We start from the raw sequence: 26,726 nt of genomic DNA, 5'->3' as shown, positions 1-26,726 counted from the left end.
AGCAGCAGTGGTGGCTGCGGGGCGCTGGGAAGTCCCTGGGGAGAGGAGGCAGGTGGGCGAGGCCCGGTGCCCTCTCTTGCTAGCCGTGCCAGAACAGCCCTGGTTGTCTGGTCTTATGCTCTGGGGATGAGGTGTGGGGTGGGGTGGAGGGGTTATCCCAGCAGCAATTCAGGGCACAGACCAGCAGGGCTGGCCCCTGGATTTGAGGTGCTCTGGTTGGGCTTGTTTGGGCTTGGGCAAGTGTCCCCAGGAAGCCTCTATCTGTCTACCCCATGGCAGTACCCACTAGGTGGGGGGGCAAAGGTGGGCTCTGTCTGGCTTGGGCATGGAGTAGGAAGTGGGGGAGTCCACTTGGCCCTGGGACAGAGCAGGGACCTGGGGAGCATCCCCTGAGCTGCCACAGGGGTGAGGGTCAGTATGGACTCTGCAGGGCATGCCCTGGTTTGCAGGGGAGGGGGGGAATGAGGGAAGGTCTTCTCTGAACCAAGATTGACAGAGAGATTTCCCCCCTCTTCTTCCCTTCTCTGCTTTTTCTTCTCCTTCCCTTTTCTCTCTCCCTCCCCCATCACTCTTCAGAAGGAAAGAGGTCCAGCCTGGGGTGGGTGTGTGCGGTAGGCATTTCTGTAACCCAGAGTGAGGTCCCAGCTAGTCTCTGCCTTCTTCCCTCCCTCCCAACCCCCAGGTAATGGAGCTGAGTAGTTAGGAACTCAGCTTTTTGTTGGATGACCTGGGTTCAAAAGCTGTGTGACCTGGGCAAGCTATATAATCTTTTTGAGCCTCAATTGGCCCTCCATAAAATGGGTCAGTGATAACTGCCTCATATAGTTGCTGGGAGAAATGATATTAGGTTGTTTGTATAGAGTGTCTGGCACCCAGTAATGCTCAACAATGATAGGTGTGTTGGGCTGTTTCTCTTCAAGGCCAAGGTCAGGCCCCTCTCCACTCCACTCCTAATCCCAGAGTAGAAATGCAGAACAAGTTCTAGTGACATCGCTCCAACCTCCAAGATAATAAAGCCAGAAGGTAGCTTCAGGTCCAGAATGGGTCCAGGGAGCCTGTGACCGTTAGTCTCCCCGCTCCCTCACCCATCCTTCAACACCCTACTAGATTCCTCCGGGATCAGAGGGGCATCAGTGAAAGGCCAAGGCCTCTGAGGTAATGGTTCAAGTGTAGAAGCTGGGGAAGTGGAGGAACCAAGTCTAGGTCCCCAAAGGTAGGCTGCTTCTTGGGGTGGGGGCGGCCCACGTGGGAAATCAGCCACAGAGGAGCACATGGGGCACAGAAGAACCTCTACCTACCCCCAGGAGGAGAGATGCCAGCAGAAACTTTCCAGGGCAGTTAGCGCTCCGGGTCAGAGTTAGGCGGTGACCTGGCCAGAGGGCCCCAAGAGTTTGAAGAAACCTGGCTTTGGCGGGCAAGGGGGAGAGAGGAGCCTCGAATCCGTGACGTTCTGCTGGCCTGGAAGCCCTCTGGGCAGTGTGGCTGGGCCTGGGTCCCACCGGGGAGTGGTAGCCTCCCAGCCTCCCGCCTGCCGGGGCAGCCCTGACATTGGGGAACAAAAGCTTTCGGTTCCTGTAGCAACGGCGGCTCCAGCTGCTGCAAAGTTCCGGGGAGGCGGGCGGAGGGCGGCTGAGTCACCGACCCCTCCCCCGCCGCCCGCGCGCACGGCACCGCCCCCCCCTCCCCGGGGGGGGCTGGGGGCCCGCATCCTAGTGGTGTGTTGGAGGCCCCTGCCCCCCTCGCCAGACGGAGAGACACTCTGCCAGCCGGAGAGGGAGGGGCTGCACTGGGGAGGTTTGCCCCCTCCCCTCGGTCCGGCCCACCAGCTCCCAAGGCTGGATGGAGGGTGTGTGCCTTCCTGGGTGCCAGAGCTCCGGGAGAGGGGTGCTTGAGGACCCCACCCCCGGCCGATGCAAGGGCAGGGGACCTCGAGGCCCGGGGGTCCCCGCCCGCGTATCGGTCTGGGATCCGCCGTGCAGCGAGCGCCCGGGAGGCGGAGGGTGAGTGACGGGCAGGCGAATTGGGGCTGCCAGGTGGATAAACGCGACGGAGGTGCGCACCGACGCGCCCCCTCCCCCACCCACCGCCCCTCCCCCGCCCGCGCCCCTGCTCTCAGCTAGCGGGAGGCTAGGGGTCGATCCCAGGGATCCCGGAGACCCAGCCCTTGCCCTGAGGTGCCCTCCCCGCCGCACTACGCCCTATGCCTCCTCCCACCCCAGTCTTGTTTTGGCCCTAACAGCTGCTGGAAAGCCTCGGAATCCCTCACTGGTGCAGAAGGGAAGCCCAGGCCTGTGAGATCTGGGAGGAAAGGGGCATGAATGTGTTTGGAGAGAGGGTGGGGTTCTCAGGTTTGAGGGGGGCAGGGGGGCATGCGGTGAAGGGGGCCTGTGGCTGGAGGAGGGGGATCCTGAGACTGAGATTGAGCTCATCACCCATCTCCTCCCAGAGAGGTCCTGAGGGAGGTGGCCTACTGATTATCCTTTCCATCAGCCTCCTGACCCAGGAAGTTCTTCCTCGGAGGTGACCTCCATACCCCTCCTGTCTAGCTCTGTGCGTGGAAGGGTCTGTGGTCTTCCTGGGCTTGCAGGTGGCAAAGCTATTCTGAGGTTTAACCCAAAGAGCCTTCAGAGGTACCGACCTCAACTTCAGCAGGAAAGAGGAGAGAGACTGTGAGGTCTGAGAAGTGGGAGGGGGAAGGGGAAAGGATGGTGTGAGCGCTCTCCCCGTGGCAGGCTCTGTGCTGGGAACTCACCAGGAGGCTGAATGAGAGGGTGTATGCAGTCCTGGGGGCAGGGATCATGTCTCCACTCCACAGAGGGGGAAACTCAGGCTCAGGGAGGCTAATCACGGCTCATAACCACCTGAGCTGCCTGTGAGGCCAGGATCCTTCTAGGTCCCTTCCCAGGGGAGGCGGTCTCTGACCCAGCTTGGAATTGGGCTCCTTGCCTTATCTTGTGGATGGAGAGTGATATAAAAAGGGGCCCCTAGAAGGTCGTATGTAACAGCAGGAACAGTGAGAGTCATATACACTCAGGGTGTAATTCCAGAATTGATGTGAAGGGAGGTGTCTGAAGGAGACTGAGTGGAGGACGGGGCTTGGGCAGGGTTTAGAGGTGCCTCAATTCTGGAGAAGCCAGGCTGTGGCTCTGAAGGATATGGACCTAGTGCTTCTTGATGGGTTGGAGCTATGGACTAGGGAGCAGGGGAGGCTCAGGAGATGGGGCTGGGGGCCTGAGCCCTCAGTTTCAGGAACACCAAGGAAGGAGCAGCAGATCAGATCCTGCCTGATGCTTAGCTGTCATATGCTGAGCTTCAAAAACCCAAATACCTGTGTGTTCACACTAGAGAGTATATTTGCATCTCTGCACGTGTGTATGAGTGTCTGGCTCTTGACAGCCTTGTACATGTGAGTGTGTGCACCTCGTGTGCATTGAGTTCACTCATCTGTGGTTTACTCCGATCTCTGTGCATGTCTGTGTGCATGTATATCTCTTCACAGGCAGAATGCCTGGCTACCCACGTGTCTGTGCATCCATGCTTTTGTGTGCATGTCTGCAGGGCACAGGGGTGTTGGTGTGTTTGTGCGTGGAGATTCCCTGCCCTGCTCTAAGTGGGGGAGACAAGGCCAGTTATAATGAGGCCCCACCTCCCCTCCACTGAGCTACAGCCATGGCCTGAATTTTGCAGCCTGCTTAGAAATAATTGGGGGCAGCGGGGGGATTGGCTGTCAATCATCATGAGACACTGGCTTCGCTAGTGCCGCAGCAGGCTGGGCAGGCTGAATGGTTTGGCACAGTCATGATGTGGGGTGGGAAGGCCAGGGGTCTGGTCCCTTTTCCAGCTCTGTGCAGGGCAGAGGAGACACAGCCTATACTAGCTTCTGCTGAAAAACTCCAGGCAGGTCTTTGGAAGAAGGTGGTGTGTCTCCTTCCTTGTAAATGCGCCTGCCTAGAGCCTGCCTCCCCACCCTGCTGTGGCCCAGGAGGGGCAAATGTGTATTTGCGCTTGGGGCTTGGGCCTGGCTCAGAGTGGCAGCACGTGGGATCTGGGCCAGCGAGGAGTTCCCTGGATGCTGCACAGGAACTGGAATTCTGGGATTCTCATTCCTTTCCCACCCCCCCACCCCCCGCCTCTGACCACTCTTCAGACTCCTGAACAGCCATGGGAAAACCTGTCCCTGGGGAGCAGCTGTGTCCTGGCACAATCTAGCCACACCCTGTGAATTATCCTATGTTTGTGATTCAGTTCCCAGAGCTAATAGCTTGAGACTGAAGCGTGAGGAGCAGAGAAGGGGACAGAGCAGGAAGCTATGGGTGGATGCGGGAGAGACCGGGCTGGGGCCTCAGGTCCTGGACTCCAGTCCCAGCCTGGCTTCTCTGAGGTGATCTTGAGCAGATTGCCTCCCTTCTCAGAGCCTCATCTTTTCTCCTCTAATGCGGAACAACCAGGCTCTGGGGGCCCATCCAGTGCTGTGAACTATGCTTTGGGCATGGAGGAGGGAGGCAGCGTGGACCCCGCCTGGGGGCAGGGCTGGAAGCGGGGCTGAGCCTGGGCACTACTCTCTGCTACCTGGACAGCTGGGGCGGAGGCTGTGGGCAGTGGCTCTGCCCAGGCCTGATAGGTGCGAGGCACCTGCAGCGCCCCCCCACCCCCATCCCTTGTCCACTCTGGCGTGACTGCTCTGTCTGTCAACTTGGGTCCTGGTTGCCCTTCCCCACCTGGAGTACATGCACAGCTGCTGGGAGCTCAGCTCAGTGCTTTGGGGGCAGTTAGAAATCAACGGACACTGGTCTCCACTCCTAGGAGCTTGAAGACTCATGAGATGAGTGAGCTAGCCCTGGCGACATAGCAAGGGCTAGTGGTCACGATTGGGTGACGCAAACTTTCAGGAGAGGGCTGTGGGAGCTAAGAGGAGGCAAATGGCTTGGTGGCCTCCCCGGGGGTAGCAGGCCCTGCGCCAGGCCTTGGAGGATAACACCATGGTGGGAGGGGAAGAGGGGTTGGAGGGGAACAACTGCACCCATTTTGCAGATGCCTCTCCCCCTTGTTTCCAGCAGGAAATCCACAGCAGCGATAGTCATGACGTTCACACTTGCGATGCCCTCCCATGGGCATGGCTCAGGCTGTGCTCAGTCCCCATCACACCAGCGGTAACTCCTCCCCTTTCTCTCCCACTCAGTAAAGCAAGTGAGTGAGAATGACATTGTTCCGGGAATAACCTTGAATTGCTCTGATTTATAAAAAAGCAAATCGTTGTCAAACATCGCCACTTCGACAATTACCTCTGGATTATGTGTGACACGCCTCACAGCTGATCACGACACATTGCGGCTGAGAGCAGCAGTTCTGGAGGATACAAGTTGCGTGGTGGGGCCGGGGCTGGATCTGAACATCAGGCCGAGATGCTGGCGGTTGATGGGACCGATGGAGGAACCACAGAATAATAGTCACAACTAATGTTTCTTAAGGGTTTACGAGATTGCAGACGCTCTCCTGAGGGCCTTCATTTCTCAAGTAAGGGGCTCAGAGAGGTCAAGTCCCTTGTCTAAGATCACACAAGTGGACCTGGGTGACTTAAAAGAACATAGTCTTCACCACAAGGCCCACGACCTGCAGCTAGCCACAGGAGATTCAGAGCCCATGCTGGCTGCGCCCGGGGCCACTGACCACTGTCTCTCTCCACAGGGCAAGGGACATAGGATGACCCCAGCCTGTCCCCTCTTACTATCTGTGATTCTGTCCCTGCGCCTGGCCGCCGCCTTCGACCCCGCCCCCAGCGCCTGCTCTGCCCTGGCCTCGGGCGTGCTCTACGGGGCCTTCTCACTGCAGGACCTCTTCCCTACCATCGCCTCGGGCTGCTCCTGGACCCTGGAGAACCCAGACCCGACCAAGTACTCCCTCTACCTGCGCTTCAACCGCGAGGAGCAGGTGTGCGCCCACTTTGCCCCCCGCCTGCTGCCCCTGGACCACTACCTGGTCAACTTTACCTGCTTGCGGCCCAGCCCCGACGAGGCGGAGGCCCAAGCGGAGTTGGGGCGGCCAGAGGAGGAGGAGGAGGCCGCGGGGTTGGAGCTGTGCGGCGGTTCGGGCCCCTTCACCTTCCTGCACTTCGACAAGAACTTCGTGCAGCTCTGCCTGTCGGCCGAGCCCTCGGAGGCCCCGCGCCTGCTGGCGCCCGCAGCCCTGGCCTTCCGCTTCGTCGAGGTCTTGCTCATCAACAACAATAACTCCAGCCAGTTCACCTGCGGCGTCCTGTGTCGCTGGAGCGAGGAGTGCGGCCGTGCGGCTGGCAGGGCCTGTGGCTTTGCGCAGCCGGGCTGCAGCTGCCCTGGAGAGACAGGGGCCAGCCCCGCTACCACCACGCCTCCGGGTCCTCCTGCTGCCCACACCCTGTCCAATGCCCTGGTGCCTGGGGGCCCAGCCCCACCTGCCGAGGCCGATTTGCATTCGGGGAGCAGCAATGACCTGTTCACCACAGAGATGAGATACGGTGAGTCTGAGCAGGGCCCAGGTGAGGCGGGTGTGTCTGGAGGGCTGATGGTGCCCATCTTGGCGGATACTGGGGCATTCATGTGGTTGTTCACCAATGTCTCCACTGGGTCCAGCCTTGTCCCGGTGTTGGGGTCGCCATAGTGGATTGGGGTCAGACCTCCCTCTTGAAGAGTTTGCAGTCTGGGTGGGTGAATGGGGGCAGAGACCCCCATAGACAATGCAGTGTGATAAACCCAGGGAGGGGACCCCCTAACTGGGCAGTCAGGGAAGGCTTCCTGAAGGAAGTGATACAGGAACAGAGATCAGAAGGACAAGTGGAAGCAAGCCAAGCCAAAGGAGTGGTGAGGGCATTCCAGGCAGAGGGAGCAGTGTATATAAAGGCCCAAAGCTGGGAATGACGGCGGCAGGCGCTGGCACTGCAAGTTGACAAGTTTGCCTGGAGGCTGGACTAGGCAGGGCGCAGGGACGTCTTCCTGCCCACATGGGTCAGTGGTTTTTGGCTGTGGCCCCAGGGTCAGGGCAGAGGAAGGCACAGAAGAATGTGCCTGGGTGAAGAGGCCTGAGCTTCGAGGCTGCCTTGGAGGGCTGGCCTGGCTCAGCTCCCAGCGTCCCCTGTCTCCCCGGCTCTGGGCCCGCGTCTTATGGGACCAAGGCCGCCAGCTGCTAGAGCTTCCTGCTGACGGGGCAAAAGCTCTTCAAGCCCTTGAGTCCTGCCTGCTCCTGCTCCCACCCAGCTCCCTCAGCCACGGCCACCTTCTGCCGACCCTCCTTCCTGCAGCTTCAAGGCCCCAAGATCCTTGGCTGGGTCCTAAGTGTCTGCTGAACAGGGCTGGGCCAGGGACTGGCCAGGGGGCCCAGGACGTCTGGGTGGGAGGGAGGCAGATTTGGGATCTGGTTTCCAGCTCTGGTACTAACAGGGAGTTCCTGCCCCTCTCTGGGCCTCAGTTTCCCCATTTTGGATAACAGGTGCTCGCCTACCATTGTGAGGCTGTCACGCAGGGATGGGTCAGAGGGGCATCTGGATCTGGCTGAGAGCTTTTACAAGGACACAGGGGCTCTTGTGTGAAGGCTGCTAGGAGTATTGGAGGGGTATGATCTGTTCCCATGCCTGCTTTGGAGACAGAACCCGAAAGTTGGGAACTGTCTTTGTTACGTTGAGTGGATCCTTTTTTTTGGCATCAGTTGTTTTGTCTGTAAAATGGGGAGATAGCCCTGGTTTAATTAGAGGTGTTTATCATGACAATAGCCTCTGCCAAGGCTTTGGGGAAGAGGCTTCTCAGCCTCCCTCTTGAGACATCTGGCATCACACCCATCCATGGCAAGTGCCCAGTGGCCTTGTTCTGGCCTCTCCCCTAGGCCAGCTTGGCCTCTCGCAGCAGTCGATGAAGCCATCCGAGTGACAGCCAGGCCCTGGGCAGGCTACGGGCCCTGGAGGCTGGCCTGGGATTTAGTGCCTGCAGGAAGAAATTGAATTTTGCTTCTTTGTCGAACATCGGCGGAGAGCGCCAGGCGTATATCAGGAGGTTTATGGCTGCTCCTGCCTGGCCGCCACTGCCTGTCACTCTGTGGGGGCCTCCCCCATTGTGCTCGGCAGAGGGCCGGTTCTTTTGTCTGGCTTTCTCTGCGGTCCATCAGCCCAGTGGTCCACAGTGGATGGAGTGAGGCTTTGCCCTCCTGGGTGGGCACCATCCGGGCAGGCTGCCATGTGGAGCACAGAGCCAGGAGCAGCCAGCTGGGCTTGGCTGAAGTCGGGAGCGGGAGATGGTTGGGAGTTGGTTGGTAGCCGGGGTGTCTTTAGGTGTCAGAGGGGGCTCGTGATGGGAAGGGCACCATCGTTCCCACCATCATCAGAGCCTCTGCAGAGGCCTCTGAGACTGAGGATGGGAGGAGATTGGATCCTGGTTGTCCCTGGGCATGAAGCCTGGTATCTTCTCTGAGCAGGGAGCCCTGGGCTCCCAGCTCATGTCCCTTGTCCTGCTTGGCATATTGCCAGGCTTCTCCATGGGATGGCCTGCAGGGAGGGCTCTTGTAGGGAGTTGTGGGGGACAGGGGTGGTGGGGATGTGGCATCAGCCATTGGCTCACAGGGCACACTGGTGCCCAGAGTTGGGCTGGCACAGCCCCTTCCTCTCCCTTGGCAGGCAAGGGATTCTTCCTCTTTGCCACCTCTTACCTTCTGCCCACCCTCTCTGGGGCAAGAGATGATGGGCACACGACTCAGTTTGTTCCATGTGGCAGGGGGCATCTGAGGGCCAGTGGCATCATCAGGGCCTGGAGCACTCTGTGCCTGGGCAGCACCACCTTGGCCAAGCCCTTGGCCTCACCTCCATGCTTCCCTTCACCTCCTCCCCACTGGGCCAGTTGGACATGTACCAGCTGCAGGAGAACTGGCTGGCACATGGAGCTGCCAGCTTGAGGACAAGATTGGTGGGATGGTGGTGAACAGGTGAGATCCTCATCCCAGCCCCTCTGCCAGGCACTGGGGCAGGGGAGCAGTGCTCAGCTTCTCCGGGGCGTCCCAGGTAGGATCAACGCAAGGCCAAGCGGGGTGGAGCTGGGTTGGTACTGGAAGAGCGATGAGGCTGGGAGCGGAGTGCCTGGGCCCGCCTCAGAGCTGAGTGCGTTTGACAAGAGGGTACAGATGCCTGTTAATTTCACGCAAACTGCCTTTGATAAATCTCTTGTTATTTTTGGTGAGTTGAGCCATAAATTTGTGCCATCTTGCTGCCGCAATCTGTTAAGTGGGGGGAGAGGAAGAAAGGGAAGGAAGGCAGGTAGGAGCTCCACAGAGGACAGGCATGGAGGCTGGCCGAGGCCGGGGCCGGAAGGCAGGTGGTAGAATTGGTACCAGCTCCAGAGCCAGCTACAGGGAGCCGGTCGCCAACCTGCAGTTCCTGCCTGCTGACCCTCCAATCCTGAGATGTGGCTGTGCGGGGTGACATCTGGGAGAAAGTGTCCTTCACTCTTGCAGCCCCCTCCCTCCTCTGCCACACTCCCTGCCTCCCCCCAGGGGCACTGTCCCACCCTTGGCTGGTGGCTACTAGCCCATCATCTCCATCATCCAGGCTCCATTCCAGAGGCATGGGCACCAGGTGAGCCTGCGGTCCCCTGAGTGTCAGGCCTGGGAGGCAAGAATGGGTTCAGATCCCCCCTCTGCCACTGCTGCTGTGTGACTTGGACAAGGTGCTACCCCCTTGGGGCCTCAGGACCCCCTGTTCTCTGTGTGTCACTTCCCTGATTCAGCCCCCAGGGACTCCCCATCGTGGTCCAGACTCCTCAGCCTGGCATTCCAGTCCCGCCCCTGACCCAGCTGCCACCTGCTTTCCCTCTGGTTCTCTCCCACCCTTTCAACTGGGGCTCCTACTGGCCCCGGAACCCCCTGCTTTCTGGCTTCCCTGCCTTTGCTTGGGCTGTTTCCCTCACCTGGAATGCCCTTTGCCCTGGGTTATCCTTTGCCCCATCCTTCCAAGCACAGCTCAAGCCCTGTCTCCTCTAGGAGGCTGCCTCTCACCTGCCTAACCCAGTCCTCACCTGGCTTTCTCCTTGACCCTCAGGCTCTGCCATCTTCCTCTGGCCAGCATGGTCTGGTGGCAGGAAGAGAGGCCCTACCTTACCTGACTGTTTGGGGTGCAGACATTGGGGAGGAAGGGCCTCTCTCAGAGTGGGGTGGGGGGAGACCTAGCACATGTGGTACGATTCCTGGAGGATCCTTCCAGCCCAGATCTCTGCTGCCAGAAATCTGTGTGCTCCATCATGGGATGGGGAGTGGGGCACAGACCACCCCACCCCCCACCCCCAGACATCTCAAAGGGGACTGAGTCCCAGCCCATCCATCACACACGTCTTCATTTCTTTATCAGAATGGAGTTTATGCCAGGCCTTGGAGTGGCTCTGAGTGAATGCGATCCGAGGTGAAGCAGACACACCTTCTGCCCTCTGGTGGGGGAGAGTGACCACTAGTGTACAGTGGTGGTCAAGGCCACAGGCTGAAGTCACCAGGCCCCAGGTTCAATCCCTGACACCACCACTGACTAGCTGTGTGACGACGGGCATGTTTCCTCATCCCTATATCATCACCTATAAAATGGGGATAGTGGAGTTATCTAAAGAGTAATGGTGAGGATTAAGCAAGAGAATTTGGGTTAATGCTTAGCACAGTGCCTGGCACATGGTAAATCCCTGATAAGTAGTTGTGTATTGTCCTAACTTAGTGTAATAGGTATGAATGTATGTGCTGGATGTCAAGGGAGGAGGAAGAGTGAGGGAGTAAACCGCAAAGGGGTGGGAAGGTGGTCTAAAGAAGGTGATTCTGAGTTGGGTTTTGAGGAGTGAATAGGAATTCGCTAGCCTGTGCATTTTTTTCTTTAAATCAAATCGCTTTTGAAATTTAACACATTAAAAAGAAATTTCATATCATCAATGGAAAAAGAGTATCACTTATCTGAAATAGAAGGTAACCAAAGAAACAACAGATTCTAGCTAGACGCTCGTCCCTCCTCTCAATTTGTTAGAAAGAGAAATTAGCACGTACTGGGGATGTGTTAAAGTCTTGGACTGCACGGAGACCTTCTTTCTCATGCACTTGGAAGGATTAAAAGTGAGGTGGCCATATAATTTATCACCTGAGCCGGGACATTTTCGAGGTTATAAATGGGGGGAGGGGGTACTATTAATTCCATCAGGGTGATAGGCCTAAACCAGACTATCCCAGGCAGATTGGCAAATAGTCACTCTACTAAAATGAGACCTGGAAAGGGGATCACTTCCTCAGTCCATGACCCAGTGTTATTTCATGGCACATTTGTGAGCCTCCCCAAGTCATTTCCCGGTGCAAGGGGAAGGGCTTTCAAGGTAAAGGAAGCAGCCCGTGCCAGGGCATGGCGTGTGAACATGCTGGGGACAGGGGGCTGTAGTAGACCAGCCTTTACCAGACGGTAGCCCCAGTGGTGGGGGATGGGGCCAAGGCTCTGACTGCTGCACCCAGACACTGGGACCTCACCCTGTTGGCCGAGGGCTTTAAGGCAGCAAGAAGTTGGGCGGCGTGGGGGAAGAATGATGAGTCGGACGCGGTCCCTGCTCTCGAGGAGCTCCTGGCTACGTGGGGAAGGTGGCAGAGACCCAGCTAGCTCTGTTGGGAGGCTGGGCAGATAGGCCAGCAGCCTGGGGAGGAAGTCATTGGAAGGGGACTGGCATTCTGGCTGGGTGTACCCAGTTGCACGGGACTGCACAGGTAGAGTCTAGAATTTACAAGAGCCAGCTTCCTCTGCCCTGGCCCCCCTGGGGTCCTGATGTTCTGCTGGGGCTGGGGAGCCATGGAGGGAATGACAGAACGGTGTTTCAGGGGGATCAGTTGGTGCCTACTTGGGGCTCTAGGGCCAGCCTCAGGGAGGATGCAGAGACCCTGGGGAGGGAGGACTGCTTTGTAAATTGCACTGCTCTCTCCCCGTGGAAGTGGTGATTATCATGGTGTTTTTTTTTTTTTTTTTTTTTTGCGGTACGCAGGCCTCTCATTGCTGTGGCCTCTCCCGTTGTGGAGCACAGGCTCTGGACACGCATGCTCAGCGGCCACGGCTCACGGGCCCAGCCGCTCTGCGGCACGTGGCATCCTCCCAGACCGGGGCACAAACCCGTGTCCCCTGCATTGTCAGGCGGACTCTCAACCACTGCGCCACCAGGGAAGCCCCTATCGTGGTTGTTTTTAATACATTCATGACAAAGGAGGCTGAGGGGGCTGGACTGTGTGGAGTTTGAGGGGCAGGGTCTGCGGAGCATGGGGTAGCAGGTGTGTGCAGTCCTGCTCAGATGGCAAAGTGCCTGTGCCCACCCTGCCTGCCAGTGTCAGGGGTGAGACCACAGTGGTCCTGTGTGGTTGGGGTGGAGGAGCCCTCAGGGATACTTGGTGTTTGCTGAATGCCTGTCTTGTGTCTGGCAGCTCAGAGCTGGGCCGTCTGTGCAAGAGGTCTAGGGAGATTGAAACCCTCCCTCAGGGGCCAGGAGAGGGATTAGCACAGGTTACTCACAGCTATAGCAGAAGAAGGGACCTGCACACCCAGACCTCTGTGTAGTCAGCCTAGGGAGGCTTCCTGGAGGAGGTGGCATTTGAAATCTAGAAGATTTTGACAGATTGAGGTGAGGAAGGGTGTTCCAAGAGGAGGGAACACCATTAACAGATGAGTGGAAGGAGGAAAGCAATTGCATGTTCAAGGGATAACAAGAAGGGAGTGGCAGCTCCTTTCATTGAGAGTTTATTATGCTCCAGGTGATCCGTATCTCTCATCATTTCATTCTCATGATGAATTAGGAAGTGTCACCTCTATTCTCAGTTGGAAAATTTTAAGCTCAGAGAGGTGAGGCGACTTGCCCAACGGCACACAGCAACACTATGCACACTTGGGAATCAGACCTGCATTTGTCTGGCTCCCAAATCTACGTCCTTCCCACTGACCCACACGGCCTCACAGCTTGGCTGCCTGGTGGGGAGGGGAAAACAGGACCGGACAGGTCAGCAGGGACCAGAGCATGCCAGGCTCAGAGGTTTACTGTGGTGGTAGCAGTGGGGAGCCACTGAAGGTTTCTCAGCAGACGAGTGTGTGGGGCTGGGCTTCCAGAGGACCACTTTGGAGCCTACAAGGGAGAATCAGTCTCGCCTGGCAGAGGCGGGGCATAGATGCTCAAAGGAGCAATTAGGAAGAGGTGTGAAAACAAGAGAATAGAGGCAAGTAAGTGAGGGGCTGTGGGGAGGCGAGGGAGTAACTCGGGGTCCCATGGGAATCAGGGAAGCCGTCTCTGAGGAGGCCCAAGTTGAGTTGCATTTTGTCAGAGCCAGCGCAGTTCAGCGTAAAGTGGCCTCGAATCAGGCAGGCTGGAGTTCGAATCCCACACCAGCCTCTCTCCAGGATGAGACCTTGGAGCCTCATTAGTACCTCATTAGTAAAATGGGAGAACCTGCCCTAATGAGAATTAAATGAGGTAATGTAGAGCATGCAGTGACTGGCACATAGGAGGTGTGTAGTAAATTATCTCCTACAGGGTTATTCAGAACAAAACAGAACAGTTTAGAGTTCATCCAGGGTTGAGCGGGGAAGCAGGTCCCAGGCAGCAAGCAGCCAGGTGGGAAAGCTGACAGGTGGTAGGGCTGGGAGCATCAGAGTCCCTGGTCCAGTCAGCTCACGGCGCCCACTGAGTGGGACGCTCAGGAGGTCTGGGGGTGCTCACACCCCTTCCTGGAACCCTCCTTGTCCTCTTGGCCCATCTTCCTTTCACACCTGCCCTGGTCTGGGCCCGGAGCTGGCAGGGGCCTGCACATGGTGTATGCTGAATAAACGTTTGTTTCAGTGGCTGACGCCTCTGGTCTTATCTGACTTCTTCCCCTGCAGGGAGAACTGGCTTTCCTCAGTGGGGAGTAGGGTGGGGGTGGGGAGGGGAGGGCAGTCAGTGCAGGCCCCGGTGGTGTGGCCTTGAGCTTGTCCCTTGCCCTCTCTGGCCCAGCCCAGGAGGCTAGGAGAGGGGCTCAAGAGCTGGACCTGGGACATGTTCTGATTTTCAAATGGGGTGGATTCTAGAAACCACCGACACCACCTCTGGTTATATGGCGGGGCTGGCCAGCAAATGGGTGGTGAGTGGTCAGTAGAGGACGGGGCCCCACAGGAAGCAGTGTGAGTCCACAACAAGCAAGCCAGGCTGGCCTCTCACGTGGCCGCATTTGATGGGCTTCCTGGATGCCAGGCCAGGGATGGGAGGGGTTGCCACCCACAACAGTAATGGCCAAGACGCCAAAAAGGAGCTGGATGAGAGGACTCTTGACTGGATTTGCAACAGGTCAGATGGCATCTCCAGAGCGTTTATTAATAAATGGATGTCAAGCTTGGGGTGGTCTAGGTGGCGGGCTGCAGGTCAGAGCTGATACTCAAGATGACAAACGACCATTTCCAATGACCCCCATGGGGTGGGGGAAGCTAGGAGCAACACGTTCATTGGTGTTTACTGCTGTTTCTCTGGGCCGGATTCTGTGCTGGTGTTCGTGTGGTCAGGGAGATGGCTCACACAGCCTTTCTTCAAAGGGCTCTCGGATGGGGGGTAATTCAGACAGTCAGCAGATGGAATCATCTGTGATGAGTGGGCACGTAGAAGAGGGGGCAGCCAACTCTGCAGGGGAGTGAGGGCTAAGGAAGACTTTGCCTATAAGAGGTCATTTGAGGTGGGTTTTGAAGGTCAAGTAGGAGTTTTCCAGGTGAAGGTGGGGAACAAGTGGGTTTGAGAGGTTTGAGAGGAGATGATCATCCTATTTTGGACACGCTGAGTTTGAGCCCCCCTGCCCCCCCAATCAGAGGACCTGTTCAGGAGGCAGGAAGCTATACAGGAGTGAAGCACAGGTTCGGTGGGTGGCGCAACGACTTCGGAGCAGCCATTCAGGTAGGGTTCATGAAGCCTGGGGGGGGGCGGTGTTGTCCTGTGAAAACAGGACAAAACGTGGATGCCAGATGTGGGAAGCAGCAGGAAAACAGACCGGTCAAAGAGGCAGGGGAGAGGTAGCGAGTCAGGCAGGGGAGTGTTTCAGGCCTGGAGAGTCAGCAGGGCGAAATGCTGCCAAGGGGTCGGGCGGGACAAGGCCTGCAAAGCATCCATAGGATTTAGCCACAAGGAGGGCACTGATGACTGTCAAGAACGGTTTCAGCAGAAGATGTGGTCAGAAGCCAGACTGCAGTGGATTTACCAGGCAAGGTGACATCTGAGCTAGGATGTGAGTGGCAGGTGAGAAACTGGAGTGCCAGCTCTGGACCACTCATTGATGGTGAAGAGGAGCCGAGGGCAGTAGCCAGAGAAGGCAGGAGGGTCAGAGGAGGGCCCCTCTGAGAACGGAAAGGGCCTAGATCTGTTCCCAGGCTGCCACGAGGAGAATGCTGACGAAATGCTGATGAGATGGGATGATGGGTGGAGCCCTCCCTAGAAGGTAGGCGGGAGGAATAGAAGGCAGCACTGGGATGAGGGGCTGGTCTTTGTGAAGAGAAGGGCTTCAGGAAAGTTGGGAGTGGGAGGGGTGAGGCAAGAAGTCGGGGTGGGGGGGCTCCCGTGTCATAGCTTCTGCTTTCTCTGTAAAGGAGCTTGTTGCAGAGAGGGAGTGGGCGGAGATGGGCTTGAGGAGAGAGGTCAAGGTCTGGCACAGCCCGCCGAATGGGGGACAGGGAAGGCAGGGAGCCCTGCTCGGCCATCGGATGTGCATCCCTGAATCTGTTGTGGTGGCAGTTGGCACAGCTGTAGATTTCTTTAGCAGCCTGGGGGTGGGTGTGGAGAAGGCAGTTTGTCACAGTCTCCAGGGCTGGGGACTGGCTGAGCGGGTGTGGTGGAAAGGCTGGGTGAGGGGATTCGGGAGCTGCCAGGCATGGTTCCAGCACCTTCTCTGTGGTCTTGATAGAGGCAGGGCCCAAAGTGAGGCCAGGAGCGATGGCAGATGCTGTTCAGAGGGAGGAGGCCCAGGGGGCTGAGGGGTGGTGGCATGTGAGGGTGCTGAAGGGGTGGAGGTGTTGAGGGAAGGGAAGATGGTGAAAATAAACCAGAGAGTTGCTGCCTTCTGAGCATTCCCCATGTCCAAGCAGGGTGCTGAGGGCTTCATGATCTCCTGTCAGGAAGTCCTGAGGTCAGCCCTCAGGGTAGGGGGTATTCTGAGTATGGTTCTACAGAGGTCAGAAAACAGGGTGAGAGAGGCAAAGACACTTGCCCACGGTCACACAGCTGGTCAGTATCCACGCCCCAGTTGGGACCAGGGTTGCCTGACTCTGAAGGTGTCCTGTGGGGTGGGGAGACACAGGTTTCAGAGATGGTGGAGCAGTTTCGGGGATGATGAAGATCAGGTCCTGGGACTGGTGGCTGAAGTGGAGGGAAGGGCCCGGGAGTGGATGAGACCAGAGGCCGGGCTGAGTGGCAGCTCAGGGCCCTCTGGACAGCAGGTTTGCTCAGAGTGGCCACTCTTCATGCCTGGTGAGGAAGAGCTTTCTCTCGGACGCAGAGCCTGGACTGGGCGGCAGGGGGCAGGAAGAGTACAGCCTTCTTGGGTTCCTTCCAACACAGAGTGCCTGTTTGGTGCTGACCTGGTGTTCAGAAATAGGAGAGGGCCTGGGAGTGGGGGAGAGGAGTACCTTCTAGTCTGGGGACAGCATGGGCAGAGCCCTGTCCCAAAATGCTGTTCCGATCCCACCTGCCCAGCAGCCTCTACGTGGGCTGGGTCTTTCTCCCCTGTACTCATGTCTGCCACCATCCCCACTACCCAGCCTGTGGGAGAGGGCCTGATGAGCTCACGTCTGAGCAGGAGGGCCTGGCTTTGGAGAATGGGAGCTCCCAGCCTCTCCTCCAGGGCTGGCAGTGCTTCCAAGGCCTAGACCAGACACAGACATCGGGCAGCCAAGAGCCGGGTGAGGTGGGGGCCGAGGCAGCAGCAGCAGATCCCAGAGCGCCTGCTGCTCGCTGGCCACAGGGCGGTGGGGAGTAGGGTCTGCTGGATGGAGGCACCTGCCCCGGGCCCTTAGGTCTCAGAGGAGCGGCATTCTGACCTGTGCCTCCAGGTCACAGTCCAGTGCTGCTTGGGGGGCAGAATCTGGGCCCCAGGCCCAGCCCCTGGCTTGGCATGAAGCCAAGCATGTCCCAGAGGCAAGCTTACGGAGTGGTCACAACTGCTCACCTTGGCTGTTTGTCTGCCTTAGGGTCAGCCCTGTGAGGGGAAAGAGACTGGACTTGAGGCTTTCCAAGCTGTGTGATCTTGGACAAGTCACTTCCCCTCTCTCGGCCTCAGTTTTCTCATCTTTAAACGGAGGTGATGGTCCCTACTTCCCAGGGGAGGGTTAAGGAGATAGGTAGGGACAGCACTTGGCACAGAAGCCTCCCGCTCATTAATATGAGCGGCCACTCCTCTCCAGTCTCCCCCAGTTTGGCTGAGGCAGGAGGAAAAGACAGTCGTGAGGCTGTAGGCAAGCCCTGTGTGGCCTTCTGAGCCTCAGTTTCCTTTTCTGTAAAATGGTGTTGGTGGGGCAGGGGGCAGGACGTGATGCTCTTTCAGCGTCACCTGCAGTTGGTTCCAGACCCTCTGGCTGAGGGTGAGCAAGGCTGCCCTCTCTGTGCCACCCTGGCGGGACTGAGCTGGCCTCTGCTGAGCCCCTGCCACCACCTCTGTGTTCCAGGTGAGGAGCCGGAAGAGGAACCGAAGGTGAAAACCCAGTGGCCAAGGTCTGCAGATGAGCCTGGGCTGTACATGGCGCAGACAGGTAACTCGGGCCCGCCTCCCTTCCTCTGTGGTGGGGGCCCGACTCTGTGGCATCTGGTGGCATGTGTGCTTGGCGTGTGCCTGTCTCTGTCAATGTCCTGGAGCTCAGTCGTGTCTCTGTGCCATGCGAGGCCTGTGGGCAGGGCTGGATTGCCTCCTGAAGGGCCTGTCACTTGGGGTCAGGGTAGGAGGATTCCTGAGACTGAGTGCTTGGGAGATGCCCCCTGCCGCCGACGCTGTCCCTCTCTCGTAGGCGACCCAGCGGCTGAGGAGTGGTCCCCGTGGAGCGTGTGTTCCCTGACGTGTGGGCAGGGCCTGCAGGTGCGGACCCGCTCCTGCGTGTCCTCCCCCTATGGGACCCTGTGCAGCGGGCCCCTGCGGGAGACCCGGCCCTGCAACAATTCAGCCACCTGCCCAGGTATGCCCGTCCTCCCCGCCCAGTCTGCCTGCAGGGTCGGGTCCTGCCTGGGACTCGGGCAAGTTCATCTTCCAAAGATGGTTGGTTGCCTCCTCCTTTCATTCAGCAAACTTGACTGTGCCCCCACCCCCCCACCGTGCCCAGCCCCACACAGGGCATCGGGGACACAGATGAATCAGACCAGGGCCCGCACCAGCAGGCTTGGTTCTGGGCACAGCACTCCCCTGATGCCTACGTCCTGGCAACCAAGGCTTGTCTTTTTACCCTCACTGCCCTCCGTGTTCCCTGTGCCCTGGCCACAGCAGCACCTCTTGCGCTTTCCCACCACCCTGCACTCGCCTCTTCTCATCCTGTCCCCCCACCACTACCTCGGCTGTCCTTCAAGACCTAAGAGAAATGCCACGTTAAAGAAAAAAAAATGAAGATCTCTCTGACCATCCCCTCCCTCCTCTGACTCCCTATCCCACTCCCCAGGGAGCCTCCCCTAGACCCTGAAGCCTTCCTCAGTTCAGCATGGAGTTGTTGAGAATGTGCATGTGCCTGTGGGGACAGCCTGTGGGTCAGGAGGGGCTCGGCAGCTTCAGCGGGTCCTGCCCCTTGCGCCTGAGGGAGCGAAGTGGTGCCTAGGCCAGATCAGCTCCTGGCTGGGAACTTAAAGTAGGGCTACCCGGGAAGGGGTCTTGGCAACTGGGGGTGTGCCAGGAGCTTGCAAAGGGGTGGGGCAAAGCCGTGTTCCAATGTGAGCTCTTTGTGTCAGTGTCCACGTAGAGGGTCATGTCTATTTGTGTGTCCCTGCGCTTGGGGTGGGGAGGGGCATTCTCTTGCCCCATGCCTGCCATGTTGGATTCTTGCTCTGGATCCGGGGTGGGGAGGGATGGGGATGGGGTAAGGTGGGGTAGATATTGAGCCCTTTCCTGGGCTTTACTGAGCCCCCAGGAGAGGAGGACCCCTGGCTCCCCTCCTGGGTTGATTCTAGTCTCCCTGTCGGGGTGTCCACAGGCAGTGTCCTGTGTGAGTTGGGACTAGAAGTCTGTGTCTTCCACATCCCCACCCCCAAAGGGCGGAATCCTGGGGCCCAGGGCAGAGCCAATGAGGAGCGGTGGCAGAGCTGCCGGAGCTCCTGATTGGTGGGCGGGTGGGCAGTGGGCGGGGCCAAGGTGCCGCCAAGCCACTGGCCACGTGCTTCCTTGCAGTGCACGGCGTGTGGGAGGAGTGGGGGTCCTGGAGCCTGTGCTCCCGCAGCTGCGGGCGGGGGTCCCGGAGCCGGATGCGGACCTGCGTGCCCCCCCAGCACGGCGGCAAGGCCTGCGAGGGTCCCGAGCTGCAGACTAAGCTCTGCAGTATGGCCGCCTGCCCGGGTCAGTAGCACCCGTGGGCTTTCAGGCGGGCGCTGCCCAGCTGGGTGGGGGTCGGGAAAGGGGAGGAAGTCAGGTCCAGTGCCCTGCCCCTGGGGGAACCCCAGTGAACTTTGACCAAGCATGGGGAGACTGGCAAAGTCTACCTGCCAGTGTGGGAGGTGACCTGGCCCAGCCTACTTGGAGTTGGCACCCTGTGATTCCATCTAAAGGGGGCTGCTTGCCAGTGCCCCTTCCCCTGAGCCCTGGACTACCCTTGCTGTTCATAGCACTTTGGTGCTCATGGCCAGCTGGGCTGTGAGGGGACACAAAGCTGGGCTTACATGTGGGCAAAGATCAGAAGGTGGCCCGGGGCCCGTTTCCCTAGCCAGAAGAGAGCACGTGCCTCAGTGCTGAGTGGAGAGGGGTCCTGTGTTCCTGGAGCTGGTGGCAGGCAGGCAGGCCCAGGCCCAGGCACCACCAGCTCCCTCCAGCCCCCCTTCATCCACCCCTCTCCAGTGGGTCTGGCCTTATTCAAATCTGAATGCCATCTGCCCTGACGCTTCCCCACACCCCTTGCTCAACAGCCAACCCTGCTTGTGTCTCCCCATGCAGTGGAAGGCCAGTGGCTAGAATGGGGTCCCTGGGGCCCGTGCTCCACGTCCTGTGCCAATGGGACCCAGCAGCGCAGCCGAAAGTGCAGCGTGGCAGGCCCAGCCTGGGCCACGTGTACCGGGGCCCTCACTGACACCCGGGAGTGTGGCAACCTTGAGTGCCCGGGTGAGTGTGCGGCACAGGGGCGGCAGGTGGTGGCCCTGGCCCAGGGCGCGCCTGGGGCCACTCACGCCCCCCATCTCTGCAGCCACAGATGGCAAGTGGGGGCCGTGGAATGCGTGGAGCCTGTGCTCCAAGACATGTGACACGGGCTGGCAGCGCCGTTTCCGCATGTGCCAGGCCACAGGCACTCAGGGATACCCCTGCGAGGGCACCGGAGAGGAGGTGAAGCCCTGCAGTGAGAAGAGGTGTCCAGGTATTGCCCGCCGGACCCTGGGGCTTTGGGGGCAAGTGCCTGGGCCTGGCTGAGCCCCTCCGCTGTACCAACAGCCTTCCATGAGATGTGCAGAGACGAGTACGTGATGCTGATGATGTGGAAGAAGGCGGCTGCCGGAGAGATCATCTACAACAAGTGCCCCCCCAATGCCTCAGGTGAGGGGCGGGTGGCTCTCCCTGCACGCCTCCCACACCCGCCATTCCTGCCGCTCCCTTCCGAGCCCCCAGCCTCTTTGAGCCTCCATCCTGAGGTGTGGAGTGAAGTGGGTGAGAGCTCAGCCCCCACACCCAACCCTCTGTCCTGTCCCCCTGCAGGGTCTGCCAGCCGCCGCTGTCTTCTCAGTGCCCAGGGCGTGGCCTACTGGGGGCTGCCCAGCTTTGCCCGCTGCATCTCCCACGAGTACCGCTACCTGTATCTGTCAGTGAGTGCACCCTGCTGGGCTGGGGCGACACGGGATCTGTCCCAGACTCTGGTGGGTGTGGAGGGAGCTTGATTCTTGCTCGTGCCCATGTGCCTTGGCGTACATACGATGTGCCCACTTCTGCCTGGCTGTGCCTCTCCTTGTCTGACAAACTCCTACTCATCCCTCAAGACCTGATTCTCAGATGTCTTCCCTTATCCCCAGTGCCTCCCCCTGTGCTCCTACAGCCCCCTGAGCTTCTCAGTCATTAGGTGTTACGAGTGCTCATCACAATGTCTGTGTCCTGTGAGACTGGGAGCTCCTTGAAGGCAGGGACAAAGTTGAAATTATTTTTATGTCCCCAGTGCCCAGCCCAGGGCCTGCCATGGGGTAAGAATGTTGTTAGCGAACATGGCCTGTGTGTACTCGTCTGACTGTAACCGGTATTTGTTGTGTTTGTGCTTGGAGCTCGTATTTGAGAGAGAGAGAGCGTGCATTACACTCCAGCGTATAATGACCTCTTTGGATTAGGGAGGTGCCTTGTCCCTCAACTGTGCTTATCTTTTATATGTATATCTGAGCTCCTTCTTTCTTTTGCTGTTCCTATTTCAGTCTTTACATATCTTTGGGGATTCTTTCTCTTTACGGGTTTCTTTCTTAGACTCTGTCTCCCCCATGATCTCTTTGAGCATCTCTATCTGACCCTTTCCCTCTGGATGCAAGTGGTGGGTGGACTGGGGTGGGATGGGCCAGGGGCGGGTCCCAGCTCTTGACACTCTGGTGACAGCAGCCTACCTGTCACTGGCAGCTTCGGGAGCACCTGGCCAAGGGGCAGCGCATGCTGGCAGGCGAGGGCATGTCACAAGTGGTGCGGAGCCTGCAGGAGCTGCTGGCCCGGCGCACCTACTACAGTGGGGACCTGCTTTTCTCCGTGGACATTCTGAGGAATGTCACTGACACCTTCAAGAGAGCCACCTATGTGCCCTCGGCTGATGACGTGCAGGTACCCTCTACCCTGTTAAGAGGAAGGAGGGCTGAAGGTTCAGAAGCCCTAGATTGAAGGGGGAGGCCGGGCCCCTATAGCAGAGTCTGTGGCGGGGGGCGGCAGGTGTGGCTGTGGTGGGGAAGCTACTCTCCCTGGGGCTGGGACCTCCCAACACCCACTGCTCTCTCCCCAGCGCTTCTTCCAGGTGGTGAGCTTCATGGTGGATGCAGAGAACAAGGACAAGTGGGATGATGCTCAGCAGGTGAGGGGCTGGGCTTCCAGGCTTGTTCCCCCACAGCTGCCCCTGCCTTGGTCCCTTACACCCTGTCTGTCCCCAGGTGTCCCCTGGCTCTGTGCACCTGCTCCGGGTCGTGGAGGACTTCATTCACCTGGTGGGCGATGCTCTCAAGGCCTTCCAGAGCTCTCTGATTGTCACAGATAACCTGGGTACGAGGAAGCAGGCAGGGGAGGGGGTGCTGGATGTGGCCGAACCCAGGACGCCTTGGGGGAGGGATGGTTTCTGAGGGCTGTTTCTATCTTCCTCTCTTTCTCTGGGCCCTGCCTTTCCCTCATTTAACCCCTTATTTGTATCTCTGTCTCCACGTTTCTTCCCACGCTCCATCTCTTTGTTGTTTCTCCATCCCCCGCCTCTTTGTTTGTACCAACCTTGGTGTCTGCATCTGCCTTCCTGCTGTCTGTCTCCCCCACATTCATCTCTTCCCCTGTGACCTTCCGCTCTGTTTCTGTCTCTGTCTGTCCTCTGCAGTGATCAGCATTCAGCGGGAGCCCGTCTCGGCTGTGTCCAGCGACATCACGTTCCCCATGCGCGGCCGCCGGGGCATGAAGGACTGGGTGCGGTACTCAGAGGACCGCCTCTTCCTACCCAAGGAGGTGCTCAGCCTCTCCTCCCCAGGGAAGCCGGCCGCATCCGGGGCAGCAGACAGCCTTGGCAGGGGGAGAGGCCCAGGAACCGTGCCCCCTGGCCCGGGCCACTCCCACCAGCGCCTCCTCCCGGCAGACCCTGAGGAGTCCTCCTCCTACTTTGTGATTGGTGCTGTGCTCTACCGCACCCTCGGCCTCATCCTGCCGCCCCCCAGGTGAGTCCAGGGAGGCCCAGGTAAGGGAAGGAGGGCTGAGCCCGTGCTGGCCACAGAGAGATCCATCTGCAGCCTCAGGGACCCCTCGCCTGGCTCTGGACACAGGTGCTTCTCCAAGCGTCCATGCAGCTCCCAGAGGCTTCAGAGGGGGTGCAGGGGGTGCTGGACGGAGCTCTAGACCTCACCCAAAGTCCTGGACCCCACTGAACTCTAGGCCTTCCCCTGGCCTTGGCACCATGGTAGCCTCCTGCCCTCGATCCCCAAAGCACCTTCAGGGTTCCTGACTGGATCTGGGCACCTGCTGGCAGGAGCTGACCTCAGCATCTGTCCCCCAGGCCCCCGCTGGCCGTCACATCCAGGGTGATGACAGTGACTGTGAGGCCCCCCACCCAGCCACTAGCTGAGCCCCTCATCACCGTGGAGCTCTCCTATATCATCAACGTGAGTGGGGCCCTGGGCAGGGACCCTGGGTATGCCCCAGCCAGGGCAGCCAAAGGCCTGTCTGATGGGGAGGTGGTCTGCCCTGATGGCAGGCTGAACCGCTGACCTGTGTGGGGCCTGCCATGGCAGGATGGGGGTGGTCATGGGTGGGCAGCGTCCCACCCACGCTGCACTTAGGTCTTCTGCTCCGCAGGGCACCACGGATCCCCACTGTGCCAGCTGGGACTACTCCAGAGCGTGAGTTGGGCAGGGGCTCTGTGTGGGGAAGCCTGCAGCCCTGGGACTCCTCACTCAGGAGGGGATGTCGTGCCTGGAAGGCCAGAGGGAGGGTGCCTTGGCACCATCCTTGGCCTAAGGGACCAAGGGCAAACCCTGTGGCTCCTGCTGCCTGCCTGCCTGCCCGCCCCTTGGATGTGGCCTTGCTCTGGGTTTCAACTGTCCTCGGGCAGTGGCCAGCACTGGGGGTGGGGCCGTGGAGCTGGGCTGGGGCTCATTCCACCTCTCCCTCCACCCAAGAGATGCCAGCTCAGGGGACTGGGACACTGAGAGCTGCCAGACCCTGGAGACCCAGGCAGCCCACACTCGCTGCCAGTGCCAGCACCTGTCCACCTTTGCTGTGCTGGCCCAGCCACCCAAGGACCTGGTGAGTGGGAGGGAAGTGCCTGGGCTGGGCCGGAGAAGAGGCTCCTGGGTGCCAGTGACCATCTGTGACAGTGCTGGCGGGGATCTGGGTGGTCCCACGTGGCGTTTGCGTGGGTGTACTTGTGGGATTGCACGTGGAAGTCTGTGCCCCCGGAATGGTGCTCACAGCGATGACATGTGCCCAGGGGTGTGTGGCAGTGGGTGATTGCATGTGTATACACACACACGTGTGTCTGGTTGTGTGTGGAAGAGTGCGGGTGACAGCATAAATACACGTCCACGTACGTGACTGGGTCTGCTCTGTGCACGTGTGGAGGCAGTGGTGAGTCCCCTTGTGAGTGTGGGTGTGACACAGGTGCAGGTGCCAGTCTGTCCTAGACAGGAGGTGGGGAGGGCGATGGCACCCCTGTAGCTGCCCTCTCCCAGTGACCCATCTGACGGTCTGCCCCTCTCCCCCAGACCCTGGAGCTGGCGGGCTCCCCCTCGGTCCCCCTTGTGATCGGCTGTGCTGTGTCCTGCATGGCGCTGCTCACCCTCCTTGCCATCTATGCCGCCTTCTGGAGGTAGGTGGGAGGGTGGGGGGTTGGGGGGGCGAGGGGGTGGGGCGGGAGGTGGCCGGCCACCCCAGGTTGGGCAGGGCGGCTAGCTCCCCTGTCTCTGCCCACTGTGCCCCACCAGGTTCATAAAATCGGAACGCTCCATCATCCTGCTGAATTTCTGCCTGTCCATCCTGGCATCCAACATCCTGATCCTCGTGGGCCAGTCGCGGGTGCTGAGCAAGGCAGGTGCAGGCTCACAGGGGGGCTGGGGTGTGAGAGTCGGGCGAAGGGGGGATGGCACGTGTGCTCGTGTGTATGAAACTAAGTGCCGGATGTGTGTAGACACTCGAGCTGGGTGTTGGGTGAGCGTGTGTGTGGGAGACAGTGTGTGTGAGCGTGCATGAGGGAGTTGGAGAGGGGGTGTGTGTACTCCAGTGAGGGATGTCTGTGTACATTTGTGAACGTGTACGTGAGCTGAGTGCCTGTGCGCACGTGTGTTGGGCGTGTCTGCGGGCATGTGGGAGCCCCAGCAGAGCCTCCTGTGCCACGTACCCGCGTCTGATCTGTGTTGGCTGTCCCTTATGCCCCCTCGGCCCTCTCTGCACAGCGCCAGCCCTGCTGGTGCCAGACGTGGGGCCCACCCGGCCATGACGTGGCAGGCACTCCTGTTTGTGCCCCTCCCTGCCAGCCCCGTCTGTGCGTGGGCAGCCTGCCCGCCCGCCTCCTGGATGCCGAGTGCCGTGTGCGTGTCACCGGGCCTGTGTCGTGCTGTGTGTGGGTGCAGGAAGACGGGGGTGCCTGGCAGGCGGAGCTCAGGTGGGCGGCCGTGGCAGCGCCCAGCAGCGGACGTGGGAAGCCCGGCGCCTCCCACCCTGGCGGCTGCTCAGGGCCACTCCCTCCCTCTCCTCCTCCCTGCAGGGTGTGTGCACCATGATAGCCGCCTTCCTGCACTTCTTCTTCCTCTCATCCTTTTGCTGGGTGCTCACCGAGGCCTGGCAGTCCTACCTGGCTGTCATCGGACGGATGCGCACCCGCCTCGTCCGCAAGCGCTTCCTCTGCCTGGGCTGGGGTGAGCAGGGCTCATGCTGGACCCTGCCGCTGGGCCTTGGGGACAAGGGCAGCAAGAGAGCTTCTGGCCCCGGCCCTGCTCTCTGGGCACAGGGGTCAGCTGGGCTGGGGGTCTGGGAGGGTGAAGGACCCTGAGGACGGGCGGCCATCTCACTCTGGCTCCCCCGCTCCCCCAGGTCTGCCTGCCCTGGTGGTGGCCGTGTCGGTCGGCTTTACCCGCACCAAAGGATACGGTACATCCAGCTAGTACGTGGGCCTCCCGGGGTGGGAAACGGGAGTCAGTGGACCTGATAGGGCTCCAGACTTCTCGGGCTGTGATCCTGGCCTACTCCTGTTGTGGGACTTTGGGCAAATTCTCCCGTCTCAGCCTGTTTCCCTGACTATAAAAGGCTGTGCTGGGATTGGATAATCTCAGAACCATTTAGGTCAGGGATCAGCCTTGGTAACCCCAGGGCCCTTGTTAGAGGGGCTCAGCAACAGTCAGTGGCTCACTCTCACCCTGTCTGGGTCCCTGCCCCATGCGTGACGTGACCTGGCAGCTCAGGGAGCCCTGAGGGATGGTGTTTGAGCATGGGAGCGGGCCCACTGGTTGTCTGATACCCCCTCTTTCCCCCCCTCCCCAGCTGCTGGCTCTCTCTGGAGGGTGGTCTGCTTTATGCCTTCGTGGGCCCAGCAGCTGTCATTGTCCTGGTATGTGCCCCTGCAGCGTCCTGGGAGGGGCATGGCCCAAGGGGGGGTCTACCTCCTCCACCTGGGGATTTCCCTGCCAGGAGGTCATCTGGTGATCCTGTCTTCCCCTACCCCACTCCACCGGGCCCCCAGGTGAATATGCTCATCGGAATCATCGTCTTCAACAAGCTCATGGCTCGGGATGGCATCTCAGACAAGTCCAAGAAGCAGAGGGCCGGGTAAGGGGAGGGGGGTCGCTGTGACTTGGCCTTGTGGGAAATGCTGTAGGGAGGGTGGGCCACAGCCACTCTTGGAGACTCGGGGCTTGATGATGCGACCG

At 59.5% G+C, this 26,726-nt stretch overlaps 1 protein-coding gene and 1 pseudogene across 3 annotated transcripts in view; both read left to right on the top strand.

Moving 5' to 3' along the window:
• The window catches only part of LOC309799101 (methylosome protein WDR77-like), a 460,959-nt pseudogene that overhangs the window by 152,644 nt on the left and 281,589 nt on the right, over positions 1-26,726 (top strand). The window lies entirely within an intron of this gene.
• ADGRB2 (adhesion G protein-coupled receptor B2) overlaps positions 1-26,726 on the top strand; it is a 36,232-nt gene that overhangs the window by 1,182 nt on the left and 8,324 nt on the right. For both annotated transcript variants that reach the window (XM_082615556.1, XM_082615555.1), the window contains 21 exons: positions 5,686-6,490; positions 17,660-17,743; positions 17,996-18,160; positions 19,354-19,518; positions 20,110-20,274; positions 20,357-20,524; positions 20,599-20,700; positions 20,860-20,966; positions 21,754-21,948; positions 22,124-22,192; positions 22,269-22,377; positions 22,697-23,027; positions 23,363-23,468; positions 23,662-23,705; positions 23,985-24,111; positions 24,570-24,673; positions 24,789-24,891; positions 25,568-25,718; positions 25,894-25,963; positions 26,341-26,407; positions 26,540-26,625. In XM_082615556.1, the coding sequence (XP_082471682.1) occupies positions 5,701-6,490; positions 17,660-17,743; positions 17,996-18,160; positions 19,354-19,518; positions 20,110-20,274; positions 20,357-20,524; positions 20,599-20,700; positions 20,860-20,966; positions 21,754-21,948; positions 22,124-22,192; positions 22,269-22,377; positions 22,697-23,027; positions 23,363-23,468; positions 23,662-23,705; positions 23,985-24,111; positions 24,570-24,673; positions 24,789-24,891; positions 25,568-25,718; positions 25,894-25,963; positions 26,341-26,407; positions 26,540-26,625 (3,308 nt within the window). In that variant the 5' untranslated portion in view covers positions 5,686-5,700. Of the gene's footprint in view, positions 1-5,685; positions 6,491-17,659; positions 17,744-17,995; positions 18,161-19,353; positions 19,519-20,109; positions 20,275-20,356; positions 20,525-20,598; positions 20,701-20,859; positions 20,967-21,753; positions 21,949-22,123; positions 22,193-22,268; positions 22,378-22,696; positions 23,028-23,362; positions 23,469-23,661; positions 23,706-23,984; positions 24,112-24,569; positions 24,674-24,788; positions 24,892-25,567; positions 25,719-25,893; positions 25,964-26,340; positions 26,408-26,539; positions 26,626-26,726 lie in introns of those variants that run through there.

Source organism: Mesoplodon mirus, assembly GCF_964341445.2.
Source record: "Mesoplodon mirus genome assembly, chromosome: 3".
In the NCBI taxonomy this organism is placed as follows: domain Eukaryota; kingdom Metazoa; phylum Chordata; class Mammalia; order Artiodactyla; family Ziphiidae; genus Mesoplodon; species Mesoplodon mirus.
Note: the sequence above shows the minus strand (reverse complement) of the source record. Positions and strands in the feature narration are given on the sequence as shown.